General features: G+C 49.1%; 1 protein-coding gene across 2 annotated transcripts in view; it reads right to left on the bottom strand.

The window, feature by feature from the left end:
• col5a1 (procollagen, type V, alpha 1) overlaps positions 1 to 19,472 on the bottom strand; it is a 633,899-nt gene that overhangs the window by 147,251 nt on the left and 467,176 nt on the right. For both annotated transcript variants that reach the window (XM_068012023.1, XM_068012024.1), the window contains exons 16-20: positions 18,480 to 18,533; positions 10,116 to 10,169; positions 9,891 to 9,944; positions 5,429 to 5,482; positions 5,266 to 5,310 (exon numbers count right to left, since the gene is read on the bottom strand). In XM_068012023.1, coding sequence (XP_067868124.1) covers positions 5,266 to 5,310; positions 5,429 to 5,482; positions 9,891 to 9,944; positions 10,116 to 10,169; positions 18,480 to 18,533 — 261 coding nt within the window. The remainder of the gene's footprint in view (positions 1 to 5,265; positions 5,311 to 5,428; positions 5,483 to 9,890; positions 9,945 to 10,115; positions 10,170 to 18,479; positions 18,534 to 19,472) is intronic.

Below are 19,472 nucleotides of genomic sequence, written 5' to 3'. Positions count from 1 at the left end.
TGATATACCCCACACCACTCACCGTAACACTCTGATATACCCCACACCCCTCACTGTAACACTCTGATATATCCCTCACCCCTCACTGTAACACTCTGATATAACCCACACCCCTCACTGTAACACTCTGATATACCCCACACCCCTCACTGATATAGCCCACACCACTCACTGTAACACTCTGATATACCCCACAACCCTCACTGTAACACCCTGATATACCCCACCCCACTCACTGTAACACTCTGATATAACCCACACCCCTCACTGTAACACTCTGATATAACCCACACCCCTCACTGATATACCCCACACCCCTCACTGTAACACTCTGATATATCCCACACCCCTCACTGTAACACTCTGATATAACCCACACCCCTCACTGTAACACTCTGATATACCCCACACCACTCACTGTAACACTCTGATATAACCCACACCACTCACTGTAACACTCTGATATAACCCACACCCCTCACTGTAACACTCTGATATAACCAACACCCCTCACTGATATATCCCACACCTCTCACTGTAACACACTGATATATCCCACACCCCTCACTGTAACACTCTGATATAACCCACACCCCTCACTGTAACACTCTGATATACCCCACACCCCTCACTGTAACACTCTGATATATCCCACACCCCTCACTGTAACACTGATATAACCCACACCCCTCACTGTAACACTCTGATATATCCCACACCCCTCACTGTAACACTCTGATATACCCCACACCCCTCACTGTGACACTCTGATATATCCCACACCCCTCACTGTAACATTCTGATATATCCCACACCCCTCACTGTAACACTGATATATCCCACACCCCTCACTGTCACATTCTGATATATCCCACACCCCTCACTGTAACACCCTGATATACCCCACACCCCTCACTGTAACACTCTGATATACCCCACACCCCTCGCTGTAACACTCTGATATACCCCACACCCCTCACTGTAACACTCTGATATATCCCACACCCCTCACTGTAACACTCTGATATAACCCACACCCCTCACTGTAACACTCTGATATACCCCACACCCCTCACTGTAACACTCTGATATATCCCACACCCCTCACTGTAACACTCTGATATATCCCACACCCCTCACTGTAACACTCTGATATACCCCACACCCCTCACTGTAACACTCTGATATACCCCACACCCCTCACTGTAACACTCTGATATATCCCACACCCCTCACTGTAACACTCTGATATACCCCACACCCCTCACTGTAACACTCTGATATAACCCACACCCCTCACTGTAACACTCTGATATACCCCACACCCCTCACTGTAACACTCTGATATATCCCACACCCCTCACTGTAACACTCTGATATACCCCACACCCCTCACTGTAACACTCTGATATATCCCTCACCCCTCACTGTAACACTCTGATATACCCCACACCCCTCACTGTAACACTCTGATATACCCCACACCCCTCACTCTAACACTCTGATATATCCCACACCCCTCACTGTAACACTCTGATATACCCCACACCCCTCACGGTAACACTCTGATATATCCCACACCCCTCACTGTCACACTCTGATATATCCCACACCCCTCACTGTAACACTCTGATATATCCCACACCCCTCACTGTAACACTCTGATATATCCCACACCCCTCTGTATCACTCTGATATATCCCACACCCCTCACTGTAACACACTGATATACCCCACACCCCTCACTGTGACACTCTGATATATCCCACACCCCTCACTGTAACACTCTGATATATCCCACACCCCTCACTGTAACACTCTGATATATCCCACACCCCTCACTGTGACACTCTGATATATCCCACACCCCTCACTGTAACACACTGATATATCCCACACACCTCACTGTAACACTCTGATATATCCCACACCCCTCACTGTAACACTCTGATATATCCCACACCCCTCACTGTATCACTCTGATATATCCCACACCCCTCACTGTAACACACTGATATACCCCACACCCCTCACTATAACACTCTGATATATCCCGCACCCCTCACTGTAACATACTGATATACCCCAGACCCCTCACTGTAACACTCTGATATACCCCACACCCCTCACTGTAACACTCTGATATATCCCACACCCCTCACTGTATCACTCTGATATATCCCACACCCCTCACTGTAACACTCTGATATATCCCACACCCCTCACTGTATCACTCTGATATATCCCACACCCCTCACTGTAACACACTGATATACCCCACACCCCTCACTGTGACACTCTGATATACCCCACACCCCTCACTGTAACACTCTGATATATCCCACACCCCTCACTGTAACACTCTGATATATCCCACACCCCTCACTGTAACACTCTGATATATCCCACACCCCTCACTGTAACATTCTGATATATCCCACACCCCTCACTGTAACACTCTGATATACCCCACACCCCTCACTGTGACACTCTGATATATCCCTCACCCCTCACTGTAACACTCTGATATACCCCACACCCCTCACTGTAACACTCTGATATACCCCACACCCCTCACTGTAACACTCTGATATATCCCACACCCCTCACTGTAACATTCTGATATATCCCACACCCCTCACTGTAACACTCTGATATACCCCACACCCCTCACTGTGACACTCTGATATATCCCTCACCCCTTACTGTAACACTCTGATATACCCCACACCCCTCACTGTGACACTCTGATATATCCCTCACCCCTCACTGTAACACTCTGATATATCCCACACCCCTCACTGTAACACTCTGATATACCCCACACCCCTCACTGTAACACTCTGATATACCCCACACCCCTCACTGTAACACTCTGATCTTTCCCTCACCCCTTACTGTAACACTCTGATATATCCCTCACCCCTCACTGTAACACTCTGATATACCCCACACCCCTCACTGTAACACTCTGATATATCCCTCACCCCTCACTGTAACACTCTGATATACCCCACACCCCTCACTGTAACACTCTGATATAACCCACACCCCTCACTGTAACACTCTGATATACCCCACACCCCTCACTGTAACACTATGATATAACCCACACCCCTCACTGTAACACTCTGATATACCCCACACCCCTCACTGTAACACTCTGATATACCCCACACCCCTCACTCTAACACTCTGATATACCCCACACCCCTCACTCTAACACTCTGATATATCCCACACCCCTCACTGTAACACTCTGATATACCCCACACCCCTCACTGTAACACTCTGATATATCCCACACCCCTCACTGTAACACTCTGATATATCCCACACCCCTCACTGTAACACTCTGATATATCCCACACCCCTCACTGTAACACTCTGATATATCCCACACCCCTCACTGTAACACTCTGATATATCCCACACCCCTCACTGTATCACTCTGATATATCCCACACCCCTCACTGTAACACACTGATATACCCCACACCCCTCACTGTAACACTCTGATATATCCCACACCCCTCACTGTATCACTCTGATATATCCCACACCCCTCACTGTAACACACTGATATACCCCACACCCCTCACTGTGACACTCTGATATACCCCACACCCCTCACTGTAACACTCTGATATATCCCACACCCCTCACTGTAACACTCTGATATATCCCACACCCCTCACTGTAACACTCTGATATATCCCACACCCCTCACTGTAACACTCTGATATATCCCACACCCCTCACTGTAACATTCTGATATATCCCACACCCCTCACTGTAACACTCTGATATACCCCACACCCCTCACTGTGACACTCTGATATATCCCTCACCCCTCACTGTAACACTCTGATATACCCCACACCCCTCACTGTAACACTCTGATATATCCCTCACCCCTCACTGTAACACTCTGATATACCCCACACCCCTCACTGTAACACTCTGATATACCCCACACCCCTCACTGTAACACTCTGATCTTTCCCTCACCCCTTACTGTAACACTCTGATATACCCCACACCCCTCACTGTGACACTCTGATATATCCCTCACCCCTCACTGTAACACTCTGATATATCCCACACCCCTCACTGTAACACTCTGATATACCCCACACCCCTCACGGTAACACTCTGATATACCCCACACCCCTCACTGTAACACTCTGATCTTTCCCTCACCCCTTACTGTAACACTCTGATATATCCCTCACCCCTCACTGTAACACTCTGATATATCCCACACCCCTCACTGTAACACTCTGATATATCCCACACCCCTCACTGTAACACTCTGATATATCCCACACCCCTCACTGTAACACTCTGATATACCCCACACCCCTCACTGTAACACTCTGATATACCCCACACCCCTCACTGTAACACTCTGATCTTTCCCTCACCCCTTACTGTAACACTCTGATATATCCCACACCCCTCACTGTAACACTGATATATCCCACACCCCTCACTGTAACACTCTGATATACCCCACACCCCTCACTGTAACACTCTGATCTTTCCCTCACTCCTCACTGTAACACTCTGATATATCCCACACCCCTCACTGTAACACTCTGATATATCCCACACCCCTCACTGTAACACTCTGATATATCCCACACCCCTCACTGTAACACTCTGATATATCCCACACACCTCACTGTAACACTCTGATCTTTCCCACACCTCTCATTGTGACTCTCTGATATACCCCACACCCCTCACTGTAACACTCTGATCTTTCCCACACCTCTCATTGTAACTCTCTGATATACCCCACACCCCTCACTGTAACACTCTGATATACCCCACACCCCTCACTGTGACACTCTGATATATCCCACACCCCTCACTGTAACACTCTGATATATCCCACACACCTCACTGTAACACTCTGATCTTTCCCACACCTCTCATTGTAACTCTGATATACCCCACACCCCTCACTGTAACACTCTGATCTTTCCCACACCTCTCATTGTAACTCTCTGATATACCCCACACCCCTCACTGTAACACTCTGATATATCCCACACCCCTCACTGTAACACTCTGATATATCCCACACACCTCACTGTAACACTCTGATCTTTCCCACACCTCTCATTGTAACTCTCTGATATACCCCACACCCCTCACTGTAACACTCTGATATATCCCACACCCCTCACTGTAACATTCTGATACACCCCACACCCCTCACTGTTATTTTTTTTCTGTGAATTCCTTCATACTCACTGGGTCGCCAGGTAACCCTCTTGGACCCACTTGTCCGTCATCACCCTGTAACACAGGACACTTGGTTATGTTTATTGGACAGAGGCTGCATCAACACGTGTTTCCCTTAGAATAAGTCTCCAATAGCAGAGACTGTAAAAGTAGCTGCCTGACTCATACTCACCCTCTCTCCGTCCTCTCCCGATAGCCCAGGTGGCCCTTGTGGACCAGCATCACCCTAGTAAGAGAAAATTAACACAAACCTGTTAAAATATCCATTTAGATTTTGTTGTAAAATCTTGTCTTACCAACTTAATAGAATTCTTTGAGGAAGTGACAAAGTTGATTGATGAGGGAAGGGCTGTAGATGTCATATACATGGACTTCAGTAAGGCGTTTGATAAGGTTCCCCATGGTAGGCTGATGGAGAAAGTGAAGTCGCATGGGGTCCAGGGTGTACTAGCTAGATGGATAAAGAACTGGCTGGGCAACAGGAGACAGAGAGTAGCAGTGGAAGGGAGTTTCTCAAAATGGAGACGTGTGACCAGTGGTGTTCCACAGGGATCCGTGCTGGGACCACTGTTGTTTGTGATATACATTAATGATTTGGAGGAAAGTATAGGTGGACTGATTAGCAAGTTTGCAGGCGACACTAAGATTGGTGGAGTCGCAGATAGTGAAGGGGACTGTCAGAGAATACAGCAGAATATAGATAGATTGGAGAGTTGGGCAGAGAAATGGCAGATGGAGTTCAATCAGGGCAAATGCGAGGTGATGCATTTTGGAAGATCCAATTCAAGAGTGAACTATACAGTAAATGGAAAAGTCCTGGGGAAAATTGATGTACAGAGAGATTTGGGTGTTCAGGTCCATTGTTCCCTGAAGGTGGCAACGCAGGTCAATAGAGTGGTCAAGAAGGCATACGGCATGCTTTCCTTCATCGGACGGGGTATTGAGTACAAGGGTTGGCAGGTCATGTTACGGTTGTATAAGACTTTGGTTCGGCCACATTTGGAATACTGCGTGCAGTTCTGGTCGCCACATTACCAAAAGGATGTAGATGCTTTGGAGAGGGTGCAGAGGAGGTTCACCAGGATGTTGCCTGGTGTGGAGGGCGCTAGCTATGAAGAGAGGTTGAGTAGATTAGGATTATTTTCATTAGAAAGACGGAGGTTGAGGGGGGACCTGATTGAGGTGTACAAAATCATGAGAGGTATAGACAGGGTGGGTAGCAAGAAGCTTTTTCCCCAGAGTGGGGGATTCAATTACTAGGGGTCACGAGTTCAAAGTGAGAGGGGAAAAGTTTAGGGGGGATATGCGTGGAAAGTTCTTTACGCAGAGGGTGGTGGGTGCCTGGAACGCGTTGCCAGCGGAGGTGGTAGATGCGGGCACGATAGCGTCTTTTAAGATGTATCTAGACAGATACATGAATGGGCAGGAAGCAAAGAGATACAGACCCTTAGAAAATAGGCGACAGGTTTAGATAGAGGATCTGGATCGGCGCAGGCTTGGAGGGCCGAAGGGCCTGTTCCTGTGCAGTAATTTTCTTTGTTCTTTGTTCTTAAAAGCACTCTTCCACCTGAACCAACTCTCACACAATTAGTGTCCCGAACATCTGCATTTCCTGCTGTGTATGATTGTCACCTTTTTTCTCAATCATCTCACACAGGACCGTTCTGTTGCTGTAACGTCTTTGTGAGATATCTATCTGTCTGCGCCCTAACTCACACCAAGTCCCGTTCTCCCATCACCCCCTCTGCTCATTGACCTACACTGGCTCCCAATTAAACAACACCTCAATTTTAATATTCTCATCCTTGTTGTCAAATCCCTCCATGGTCTTCGCACCCTCCCGATCTCTGTAACCTCCTCCGAGGTCTCTGCGTTCCTCTAATTCTGGCCTTCTGCTCATCTCCAATTTTAATCATCCCACCATTGGCGGCCGTGCCTTCAGCTGCCTGGGCCCTAAGCTCTGGAATTCCCTCCCTGAATCTCTCTGCCTCTCTTTCCTCCTTTAAGATGCTCCTTAAAACCTCCTTCTTTGACTGAGCTTTTGGTTGCCTGTCCTAATATCTCCTTATGTAACTTGGTGTGAAATTTGTGTCGAATTTATGCTCCTGTGAATCTCACTGGGGTGTTTTACTATGTTAAAGGTGCTCTATAAATGCAAGTTGTTGGTTTCCCATCACTGTATAGTTCTACAATACATGGTGTCCCCACTAGATGGTGATGCTGCCTGTGAGACCTCCCCGGTCTCAGCCCAGTTTGGGTTCCAACCCTTTAAAATATATGTTTAATATTGAGATGGAATTTCTGTAATTTCAGTGGAAGATTGGTGGACACTGCAGGGAAATGCCGTGAATTTTGTACTTGGTTTTTGTCCTGGAGTCTCCAGTAATGATTAATCTCCTGGCCACTGACACAAGCAACACTCAGGAGAAGGGCAATAAAAGATGGAGTATGTTTCGTTTCATTTCCTTTGAACACTTTTGTTCATTAATTATAAAAATATGGGGGATGTGGAGGAAAGGCTATTTGACCAAGTTGGACGGTTGGAGGAAGGATGACATGTGAGGAAATCTCCAGGATTACGTCCGCTGAGAGTTGGCAAGTTTACTGTCACCACTCTTTCACCATCGGCCGGGCAGAGACTTTGGAGAGAATGCAAGGAGTTGATTTTTAAGATTTAGATAGGGAGGGGAAGAGGTCGAGGGCAGGTCAGCATTAGGTCTGTGAAGAGAAGGAGAGGAGGGAAGGTGGATGAGGAAGATGATGAGATGGTGCTGATCAAGAACACAAGAAATAGGAGCAGGAGTAGACCATTCGGCCCATTGAGACTGCTCCGCCATTCAATATGATCATGGCTGATCTTGGACTTCAATTCCACTTTCCTGCCCACTCCCCATATCCCTTGATTCCCTGTGAGACCAAAAATCTCTCTATCCCAGCCTTAAATGTATTCAATGATGGGGCTTCCACAACCCTCTGGGGGAGAGAATTCCAAAGATTCACAATCCTTTGAGTGAAGTAATTTCTCCTCATCTCAGTCCTGAATGATTGGCCCCTTATCCGGAGACTGTGTCCCTGTGTTCTAGATTCCCCGACTAGTGGGAACAATCTCTCAGTGTCTACCCTATCAAACCCTTTCACAATCTTGTCTGTCTCAATGAGATCACCTCTCATTCTTCTAAACTCCAGAGAATATCGGCCCAATTTACTCAGCCTCTCATCACAGGACAACCTTCTCATCCCAGGGAGCAATTTAGTAAATCTTCACTGCACTGCCTCCAGTGCAAGTATAACCTTTCTTAAATGTGGAGTCCAAAACTGCACACAGTATTCCAGGTGCGGTCTCACCAAAACCCTGTACAATTGTAGTAAGACTTCTTTATTCCTGTACTCCAATCTCCTTGTGATAAAGGCCAATATACCTTTTGCCTTCCTAATTGCTTGCGGTGACTGTGTGCTAACTTTCTTTGTTCCTTGTACAAACACACCCAAGTAAAGACCAGCTCGGGTCTGCAAATGAAACCCGACCCAAGCCCAACAGAACCACATCCGACCCCAAAGCCCTTTCATTTTTTCCTGCGCCCGAGTTAACCTACCTTCCATTTTTCATTTTGTTGCTGATCTGCACAAGCTTAAAATAATTGTAACAAAACCACCTTTCTAGTCCAAAAATGACATTAACATTGGAGCCACTTACTGGAGGTTGTGATAGAGTGTGTCCGACACGACCCGACCCGACCTGAGCCCGACGACATGTCATCGGGGCCCGTCGGGTTCGGTTCGGGTAGCTGGCCTTTACACCCAAGTTTCTCAGAACATCAACACTTACACACGGACGACACAAAGGTTGGTGGAGTTGCGGATAGTGATGAGGATTGTCAGAGGATACAGCTGGATATAGATCGGTTGGAGACTTGGGCGGAGAAATGGCAGATGGAGTTTAATCCGGACAAATGTGAGGTAATGCATTTTGGAAGGTCTAATGCAGGTGGGAGGTATACAGTAAATGGCAGAACCCTTAGGAGTATTGACAGGCAGAGAGATCTGGGCGTACAGGTCCACAGGTCACTGAAAGTGGCAACGCAGGTGGTTACGGTAGTCAAGAAGGCATACGGCATGCTTGCCTTCATCGGTCGGGGCATAGAGTATAAAAATTGGCAAGTCATGCTGCAGCTGTACAAAACTTTAGTTAGGCCACACTTAGAATGTTGCGTGCAATTCTGGTCGCCACACTACCAGAAGGACGTGGAGGCTTTGGAGAGGGTACAGAAGAGGTTTACCAGGATGTTGCCTGGTCTGGAGGGCATTAGCTATGAGGAGAGGTTGGATAAACTCGGATTGTTTTCACTGGAACGACGGAGGTGGAGGGGTGTCATGATAGAGGTTTACAAAGTTATGAGCGGCATGGACAGAGTGGATAGTCAGAAGCTTTTTCCCAGGGTGGAAGAGTCAGTTACTAGGGGACAGAGGTACAGCACGGGGTTAGATACAGAGTAAAGTTCCCTCTACAATGACAATGGATAACAACTCTCCATGTTTCTCCAGTTAGCTCCTGTCTCAGTCTGATTTGTTGAAAACAATCAGCCCCCTGAGCAGAGATCAGCACCTCCTGTGATAGAGAGGGAATCAATACTTACTCTGTTCCCCTTCTCACCCGGCAGTCCAGGAAGGCCATCAAAGCCTCGGTCACCCTGTCAAATAAGAAAGAATTCCAGTTTGATATCAAAGTAGGGAAATAATTCACTGCATTCTGAGACTATGAACCTTGTGTGTCTCAGTGTCAGCTTCTGTACAGGTACAGTACGGCATGGGTTAAAGGAAACTTGTCTTGCACTGAGATTTGCAGCACCATCTGTGGGTACCTTTCGTCCAGATGGTCCGGGCATTCCTCTCGATCCATCAGACCCTGCACGACCCTGAAACAAGAGAAAAACAGTTACAAAGCTGAAGGTACTGACTCTCACTGGGGTACGGGTCCCCTCCTCTCCTGAAGTACTGACTCTCACTGGGGTACGGGTCCCCTCCTCTCCTGAAGGTACTGACCCTCACTGGGGTACGGGTCCCCTCCTCTCCTGAAGGTGCTGACTCTCACTGGGGTACGGGTCCCCTCCTCTCCTGAAGGTACTGACTCTCACTGGGGTACGGGTCCCCTCCTCTGCTGAAGGTGCTGCCTCTCACTGGGGTACGGGTCCCCTCCTCTCCTGGAGGTACTGACTCTCACTGGGGTACGGGTCCCCTCCTCTCCTGAAGTACTGACCCTCACTGGGGTACGGGTCCCCTCCTCTCCTGAAGGTACTGACTTTCACTGGGGTACGGGTCCCCTCCTCTCCTGAAGGTGCTGACTCTCACTGGGGTACGGGTCCCCTCCTCTTCTGAAGGTGCTGACTCTCACTGGGGTACGGGTCCCCTCCTCTCCTGAAGGTGCTGACTCTCACTGGGGTACGGGTCCCCTCCTCTCCTGAAGGTGCTGACTCTCACTGGGGTACGGGTCCCCTCCTCTCCTGAAGGTGCTGACTCTCACTGGGGTACGGGTCCCCTCCTCTCCTGAAGGTGCTGACTCTCACTGGGGTACGGGTCCCCTCCTCTCCTGAAGGTGCTGACCCTCACTGGGGTACGGGTCCCCTCCTCTCCTGAAGGTGCTGCCTCTCACTGGGGTACGGGTCCCCTCCTCTCCTGAAGGTGCTGACCCTCACTGGGGTACGGGTCCCCTCCTCTCCTGAAGGTGCTGACTCTCACTGGGGTACGGGTCCCCTCCTCTCCTGAAGGTACTGACTCTCACTGGGGTACGGGTCCCCTCCTCTCCTGAAGGTACTGACTCTCACTGGGGTACGGGTCCCCTCCTCTCCTGAAGGTACTGACTCTCACTGGAGTACGGGTCCCCTCCTCTCCTGAAGGTACTGACTCTCACTGGGGTACGGGTCCCCTCCTCTCCTGAAGGTGCTGACTCTCACTGGGGTACGGGTTCCCTCCTCTCCTGAAGGTGCTGCCTCTCACTGGGGTACGGGTCCCCTCCTCTCCTGAAGGTACTGACTCTCACTGGAGTACGGATCCCCTCCTCTCCTAAAGGTACTGACTCTCACTGGAGTACGGATCCCCTCCTCTCCTGAAGGTGCTGCCTCTCACTGGGGTACGGATCCCCTCCTCTCCTGAAGGTGCTGCCTCTCACTGGGGTACGGGTCCCCTCCTCTCCTGAAGGTGCTGACTCTCACTGGAGTACGGATCCCCTCCTCTCCTAAAGGTACTGACTCTCACTGGAGTACGGATCCCCTCCTCTCCTGAAGGTGCTGCCTCTCACTGGGGTACGGATCCCCTCCTCTCCTGAAGGTGCTGCCTCTCACTGGGGTACGGGTCCCCTCCTCTCCTGAAGGTACTGACTCTCACTGGAGTACGGATCCCCTCCTCTCCTGAAGGTACTGACTCTCACTGGGGTACGGATCCCCTCCTCTCCTGAAGGTGCTGCCTCTCACTGGGGTAGGGGTCCCCTCCTCTCCTGAAGTACTGACTCTCACTGGGGTACGGGTCCCCTCCTCTCCTGAAGGTGCTGCCTCTCACTGGGGTAGGGGTCCCCTCCTCTCCTGAAGTACTGACTCTCACTGGGGTACGGGTCCCCTCCTCTCCTGAAGGTGCTGCCTCTCACTGGGGTACGGGTCCCCTCCTCTCCTGAAGGTGCTGACTCTCACTGGGGTACGGGTCCCCTCCTCTCCTGAAGGTGCTGACTCTCACTGGGGTACGGGTCCCCTCCTCTCCTGAAGGTGCTGACCCTCACTGGGGTACGGGTCCCCTCCTCTCCTGAAGGTGCTGCCTCTCACTGGGGTACGGGTCCCCTCCTCTCCTGAAGGTGCTGACCCTCACTGGGGTACGGGTCCCCTCCTCTCCTGAAGGTGCTGCCTCTCACTGGGGTACGGGTCCCCTCCTCTCCTGAAGGTACTGACTCTCACTGGGGTACGGGTCCCCTCCTCTCCTGAAGGTGCTGACCCTCACTGGGGTACGGGTCCCCTCCTCTCCTAAAGGTGCTGACTCTCACTGGGGTACGGGTCCCCTCCTCTCCTGAAGGTGCTGACTCTCACTGGGGTACGGGTCCCCTCCTCTCCTAAAGGTGCTGACTCTCACTGGGGTACGGGTCCCCTCCTCTCCTAAAGGTGCTGACTCTCACTGGGGTACGGGTCCCCTCCTCTCCTGAAGGTGCTGCCTCTCACTGGGGTACGGGTCCCCTCCTCTCCTGAAGGTGCTGCCTCTCACTGGGGTACGGATCCCCTCCTCTCCTGAAGGTGCTGACTCTCACTGGGGTACGGGTCCCCTCCTCTCCTGAAGGTGCTGACCCTCACTGGGGTACGGGTTCCCTCCTCTCCTGAAGGTGCTGCCTCTCACTGGGGTACGGATCCCCTCCTCTCCTGAAGGTGCTGCCTCTCACTGGGGTACGGATCCCCTCCTCTCCTGAAGGTGCTGACTCTCACTGGGGTACGGGTCCCCTCCTCTCCTGAAGGTGCTGACCCTCACTGGGGTACGGGTTCCCTCCTCTCCTGAAGGTGCTGCCTCTCACTGGGGTACGGGTCCCCTCCTCTCCTGAAGGTGCTGACCCTCACTGGGGTACGGGTCCCCTCCTCTCCTGAAGGTACTGACTCTCACTGGGGTACGGGTCCCCTCCTCTCCTGAAGGTGCTGACTCTCACTGGGGTACGGGTCCCCTCCTCTCCTTAAGGTGCTGACTCTCACTGGGGTACGGGTCCCCTCCTCTCCTGAAGGTGCTGACTCTCACTGGGGTACAGGTCACTGGATACTAATCAGGAGCAGGAGCCATGACTGATTTTTCCCCTTCCTCAGCCATGGGCACTGAGGCTAATAGTAGCTCCTAGGAACAGATGGAGGCCATTCAGCCCCTCAAGCCTATTCTGCCATTCAATCAGATTTTGGCTGTGTTTTAACTCCTTCTAACCACCTTGGTTCTGTAACCCTTAATCTCCTTACCCAACAAAAATCTATCAAACTCTATTTTGAAATTTCTAATTGACCCCCAGCATCAACATCTTTTCAGGGGGGAAGAATTCCAGATTCCCACTCCCCTTTGTGTGAAGAAGCGCTTTCTGACATCACCCCTGAACAGCCTGGCTCTAATTTTAAGGTTCTGCCCCCTTTTCCTGGACTCCTCCCACCATAGTTTCTCTCGATCGACCCGATCATCTTAAATACCTCTCCCCAGGTTTTGCCTATGTAGTTCAGCACCATCCTGACTTGGAACTATATCACCGTTCCTTCACTGTCGCTGGGTCAAAATCCTGGAACTCCCTTCCTAACAGCACTGTGGGTGTACCTACCCCACATGGACTGCAGCAGTTGAAGAAGGCAGCTCACCACCACCTTCTCAAGGGCAATTAGGGATGAGCAATAAATGCTGTCCTAGCCAGTGACACCCACATCCCATCATCGTTGATCATTTAGGCTGTGTTCACCCACTGTATGTTGGGGCCCTCCTCATACCTTTTTGATTTATCTCTATCCCTTGTTACTCTTGCCCATGTCATTCCCAAGTACCTCACATCCCATAAACAATTTTAAAAAAGAGTGCAGCAGGCTGTATCATTCCCCAAGCGGCCGACACCTGAGGTCTTATCATAGAATCGTACAGCCCAGAAGGAGGCCTCTGCCTCATATCCATGAATACCTTTGAGTAGCAAAAATCTACCAATCTCAGATTTAAAATTAACAATTGATCCAGCATCAATTGCCATTTGCAGAGAGAATTCCAAACTTCTCCCACCCTTTGCGCATGGAAATGTTTCCTAATTTCATTCCTGAAAGGTCTGATTCTAATTATTAGACTCTGTCCCCTAGTCCGAGACCCCCCCAGCCAGTGGAAAGAGTTTCTCTCTAAGTACCTTATCTGTTCCCCTTAATATCATGACAACATCAATCAAATCATCCTTCTAAACCTTCTACATTCCTGGGAATACAACCTGTGTAATCGGTCCTTTGTAATTTAACCCTTGGAGTCCCGGTATCATTCTGGTAAATCTACACTGCACTCCCTCCAAGGCCAATAAATCCTTCCTAAGGTGTGGTGCCCAGAACTGCTCCCAGTAACTCCTGGTGTTGTCTGACCAGGATTGTGTGCAGCTGAAGTCTGACTTCGACTCCTTGTATTCTAGTCCTCGAGAGATAATTTCCCTTTTGAAAGTTACTATTGAATCTGCTTCCACCGCCCTTTCAGGCAGCGTGTTCAAGATCACAACAACTCACTGTGTAAAAAACATTCTCCTCATCTCCCCCTTTCATTCTTTTGCCAATGATCTTCAATCTGTATCCCCTGGTTACTGACCCTCCTGCCACTGGAAACAGTTTCTCCTTATTTACTCGATCAAAACCCTTCAATATTCTGAAAACTTTTTTCAATACTTATCCTCAGATTTCCTCCATGTCCACTACCTCCCCTCCCTTCCCTGTGTATCTCTGCTGGGATATTTCCAGTCTTTCCCTGTGTATCTGTGCTGGGATATTTCCAGTCTTTCCCTCTGTATCTGTGCTGGGATATTTCCAGTCTTTTCCTGTGTATCTGTGCTGGGATATTTCCAGTCTTTCCCTGTGTATCTGTGCTGGGATATTTCCAGTCTTCCCCTGTGTATCTGTGCTGGGATATTGCCATCTTTCCCTGTGTATCAGTGCAGGGATATTTCCAGTCTTTCCCTGTGTATCTGGGCTGGGATATTTCCAGTCTTTCCCTGTGTATCTGTGCTGGGATATTTCCAGTCTTCCCCTGTGTATCTCTGCTGGGATATTTCCAGTCTTTTCCTGTGTATCTGTGCTGGGATATTTCCACTCTTTCCCTGTGTATCTGTGCTGGGATATTTCCAGTCTTTTCCGGTGTATCTCTGCTGGGATATTTCCAGTCTTTCCCTGTGTATCTCTGCTAGGATATTTCCAGTCTTTCCCTGTGTATCTCTGCTGGGATATTTCCAGTCTTTCCCTGTGTATCTGTGCTGGGATATTTCCAGTCTTTTCCTGTGTATCTCTGCTGGGATATTGCCATCTTTCCCTGTGTATCTCTGCTGGGATATTTCCATTCTTTTCCTGTGTATCTGTGCTGGGATATTTCCAGTCTTTCCCTGTGTATCTGTGCTGGATATTTCCAATCTTTTCCTGTGTATCTCTGCTGGGATATTTCCAATCTTTCCCTGTGTATCTGTGCTGGGATATTTCCAATCTTTTCCGGTGTATCTCTGCTGGGATATTTCCAATCTTTCCCTGTGTATCTGTGCTGGGATATTTCCAGTCTTTCCCTGTGTATCTCTGCTGGGATATTTCCAGTCTTTCCCTGTGTATCTCTGCTGGGATATTTCCAGTCTTTCCCTGTGTATCTGTGCTGGGATATTTCCAGTCTTTCCCTGTGTATCTCTGCTGGGATATTTCCAGTCTTTTCCTGTGTATCTCTGCTGGGATATTTCCAGTCTTTTCCTGTGTATCTCTGTTGGGATATTTCCTGTCTTTCCCTGTGTATCTCTGCTGGGATATTTCCAGTCTTTCCCTGTGTATCTTTGCTGGGATATTTCCAGTCTTTTCCGGTGTATCTCTGCTGGGATATTTCCAGTCTTTCACTGTGTATCTCTGCTGGGATATTTCCTGTCTTTCCCTGTGTATCTGTGCTGGGATATTTCCAGTCTTTTCCTGTGTATCTCTGCTGGGATATTTCCAGTCTTTCCCTGTGTATCTCTGCTGGGATATTTCCAGTCTTTCCCTGTGTATCTCTGCTGGGATATTTCCAGTCTTTCCCTGTGCATCTCTGCTGGGATATTTCCAGTCTTTCCCTGTGCATCTCTGCTGGGATATTTCCAGTCTTTCCCTGTGTATCTCTTCTGGGATATTTCCAGTCTTTCCTTGTGTATCTCTGCTGGGATATTTCCAGTCTTTCCTTGTGTATCTCTGCTGGGATATTTCTAGTCTTTCCCTGTGTATCTCTGCTGGGATATTTCCAGTCTTTCCCTGTGTATCTGTGCTGGGATATTTCCAGTCTTTTCCTGTGTATCTCTGTTGGGATATTTCCTGTCTTTCCCTGTGTATCTCTGCTGGGATATTTCCAGTCTTTCCCTGTGTATCTTTGCTGGGATATTTCCAGTCTTTTCCGGTGTATCTCTGCTGGGATATTTCCAGTCTTTCCCTGTGTATCTCTGCTGGGATATTTCCAGTCTTTCCCTGTGTATCTCTGCTGGGATATTTCCAGTCTTTCCCTGTGCATCTCTGCTGGGATATTTCCAGTCTTTCCCTGTGCATCTCTGCTGGGATATTTCCAGTCTTTCCCTGTGTATCTCTTCTGGGATATTTCCAGTCTTTCCTTGTGTATCTCTGCTGGGATATTTCCAGTCTTTCCTTGTGTATCTCTGCTGGGATATTTCTAGTCTTTCCCTGTGTATCTCTGCTGGGATATTTCCAGTCTTTCCCTGTGTATCTGTGCTGGGATATTTCCAGTCTTTCCCTGTGTATCTCTGCTGGGATATTTCCAGTCTTTTCCTGTGTATCTCTGCTGGGATATTTCCAGTCTTTCCCTGTGTATCTGTGCTGGGATATTTCCAGTCTTTCCTTGTGTATCTCTGCTGGGATATTTCCAGTCTTTCCTTGTGTATCTCTGCTTGGATATTTCCAGTCTTTTGCTGCGTATCTCTGCTGGGATATTTCCAGTCTTTCCCTGTGTATCTCTGCTGGGATATTTCCAGTCTTTCCCTGTGTATCTCTGCTGGGATATTTCCAGTCTTTCCCTGTGCATCTCTGCTGGGATATTTCCAGTCTTTCCCTGTGTATCTCTGCTGGGATATTTCCAGTCTTTCCCTGTGTATCTGTGCTGGGATATTTCCAGTCTTTCCCTGTGTATCTCTGCTGGGATATTTCCAGTCTTTCCCTGTGTATCTCTGCTGCGATATTTCCAGTCTTTTCCGGTGTATCTGTGCTGGGATATTTCCAGTTTTTCCCTGTGTATCTCTGCTGGGATATTTCCAGTCTTTCCCTGTGTATCTCTGCTGGGATATTTCCAGTCTTTTCCTGTGTATCTCTGTTGGGATATTTCCTGTCTTTCCCTGTGTATCTCTGCTGGGATATTTCCAGTCTTTTCCTGTGTATCTCTGCTGGGATATTTCCAGTCTTTCCCTGTGTATCTGTGCTGGGATATTTCCAGTCTTTCCCTGTGTATCTCTGCTGGGATATTTCCAGTCTTTCCCTGTGTATCTGTGCTGGGATATTTCCACTCTTTCCCTGTGTATCTCTGCTGGGATATTTCCAGTCTTTTCCGGTGTATCTCTGCTGGGATATTTCCAGTCTTTCCTGTGTATCTGTGCTGGGATATTTCCAGTCTTTCCCTGTGTATCTGTGCTGGGATATTTCCAGTCTTTCCCTGTGCATCTCTGCTGGGATATTTCCAGTCTTTCCCTGTGTATCTGTGCTGGGATATTTCCAGTCTTTCCCTGTGTATCTCTGCTGGGATATTTCCAGTCTTTCCCTGTGTATCTCTGCTGGGATATTTCCAGTCTTTCCCAGTGTATCTGTGCTGGGATATTTCCAGTCTTTCCCTGTGTATCTCTGCTGGGATATTTCCAGTCTTTCCCTGTGTATCTCTGCTGGGATATTTCCAATCTTTCCCTGTGTATCTGTGCTGGGATATTTCCAGTCTTTCCCGGTGTATCTCTGCTGGGATATTTCCAGTCTTTTCCTGTGTATCTGTGCTTGGATATTTCCAATCTTTCCCTGTGTATCTGTGCTGGGATATTTCCAGTCTTTTCCTGTGTATCTCTGCTGGGATATTTCCAGTCTTTTCCTGTGTATCTCTGCTGGGATATTTCCAGTCTTTCCCTGTGTATGTCTGCTGGGATATTTCCAGTCTTTTCCTGTGTATCTGTTGGGATATTTCCTGTCTTTCCCTGTGTATCTCTGCTGGGATATTTCCAGTCTTTCCCTGTGTATCTGTGCTGGGATATTTCCAGTCTTTCCCCGTGCATCTCTGCTGGGATATTTCCAGTCTTTCCCTGTGTATCTGTGCTGGGATATTTCCAGTCTTTTCCTGTGTATCTCTGCTGGGATATTTCCAGTCTTTCCCCGTGTATCTGTGCTGGGATATTTCCAGTCTTTCCCTGTGTATCTCTGCTGGGATATTTCCAGTCTTTCCCTGTGTATCTGTGCTGGGATATTTCCAGTCTTTTCCCACCCACATCTGTTCAGATAAGTTTGAAAGGTCAGAAACACACAAACACTCACCCTGCGGCCTGGTTTCCCTGTGGGACCAGGCGGACCTTGAGAACCTCTTGGACCCTGTGTTAAAGAGAGAATTAACCCATCAGTAACTCTATTACTGCAGAATTCAGTGAACACTCCATGTGTCTGCACTAAAGCATTTGCTATATTGAATTGAACAGGTTCACTGGGGATTAACATAGCACCTTTCACAACCTCAAGACGTTCCAAAGCATTTCACAGCCAATCAGGTACTTTAGAACTCGAGTCACTGTTGTAATGTAGGAAACATGGTGGTCAATTTGTGCACAGCAATGGGGAGAGGGGTTTCACACCGGGGAGAGGGTCTTCACTGAGCGATGGGGAGGGGAGTTTCACTGAACCATGGGGAGAGGGGTTTCACACTGGGGAGAGTGGTTTCACTGAGCCATGGGGAGAGGGGTTTCACACTGGGGAGAGGGGTTTCACTGAGCCATGGGGAGGGGGGTTTCACAATGGGGAGAGGAGTTTCACTGAGCCATGGGGAGAGGAGTTTCACTGAGCCATGGGGAGAGGGGTTTCACACTGAGGAGAGGGTCTTCAGTGAGCCATGGGGAGAGGGGTTTCAAACTGAGGAGAAGGTCTTCACTGAGCCATGGGGAGAGGGGTTTCACACTGGGGAGTGGGTCCTCACTGAGCCATGGGGAGAGGAGTTTCACACTGGGGAGAGGGGTTTTACTGAGCCATGGGGAGAGGGGCTTCACACTGGGGAGAGGGGTTTCACTGAGCGATGGGTAGAGGGGCTTCACACTGGGGAGAGGGGTTTCACTGAGCCATGGGGAGAGGGGTTTCATACTGGGGAGAGGGTCTTCAGTGAGCCATGGGGAGAAGGGTTTCAAACTGAGGAGAGGGTCTTCACTGAGCCATGGGGAGAGGGGTTTCACACTGGGGAGAGGGGTTTCACTGAGCCATGGGGAGAGGGGTTTCACACTGGGGAGAGGGTCTTCAGTGAGCCGTGGGGAGAGGGGCTTCAGTGAG

This window comes from Heterodontus francisci, chromosome 32, assembly GCF_036365525.1.
Source record: "Heterodontus francisci isolate sHetFra1 chromosome 32, sHetFra1.hap1, whole genome shotgun sequence".
In the NCBI taxonomy this organism is placed as follows: Eukaryota; Metazoa; Chordata; class Chondrichthyes; order Heterodontiformes; family Heterodontidae; genus Heterodontus; species Heterodontus francisci.
The sequence above is the reverse complement of the archived record's forward strand: the minus strand, read 5'-3'. Positions and strand labels throughout refer to the sequence as shown.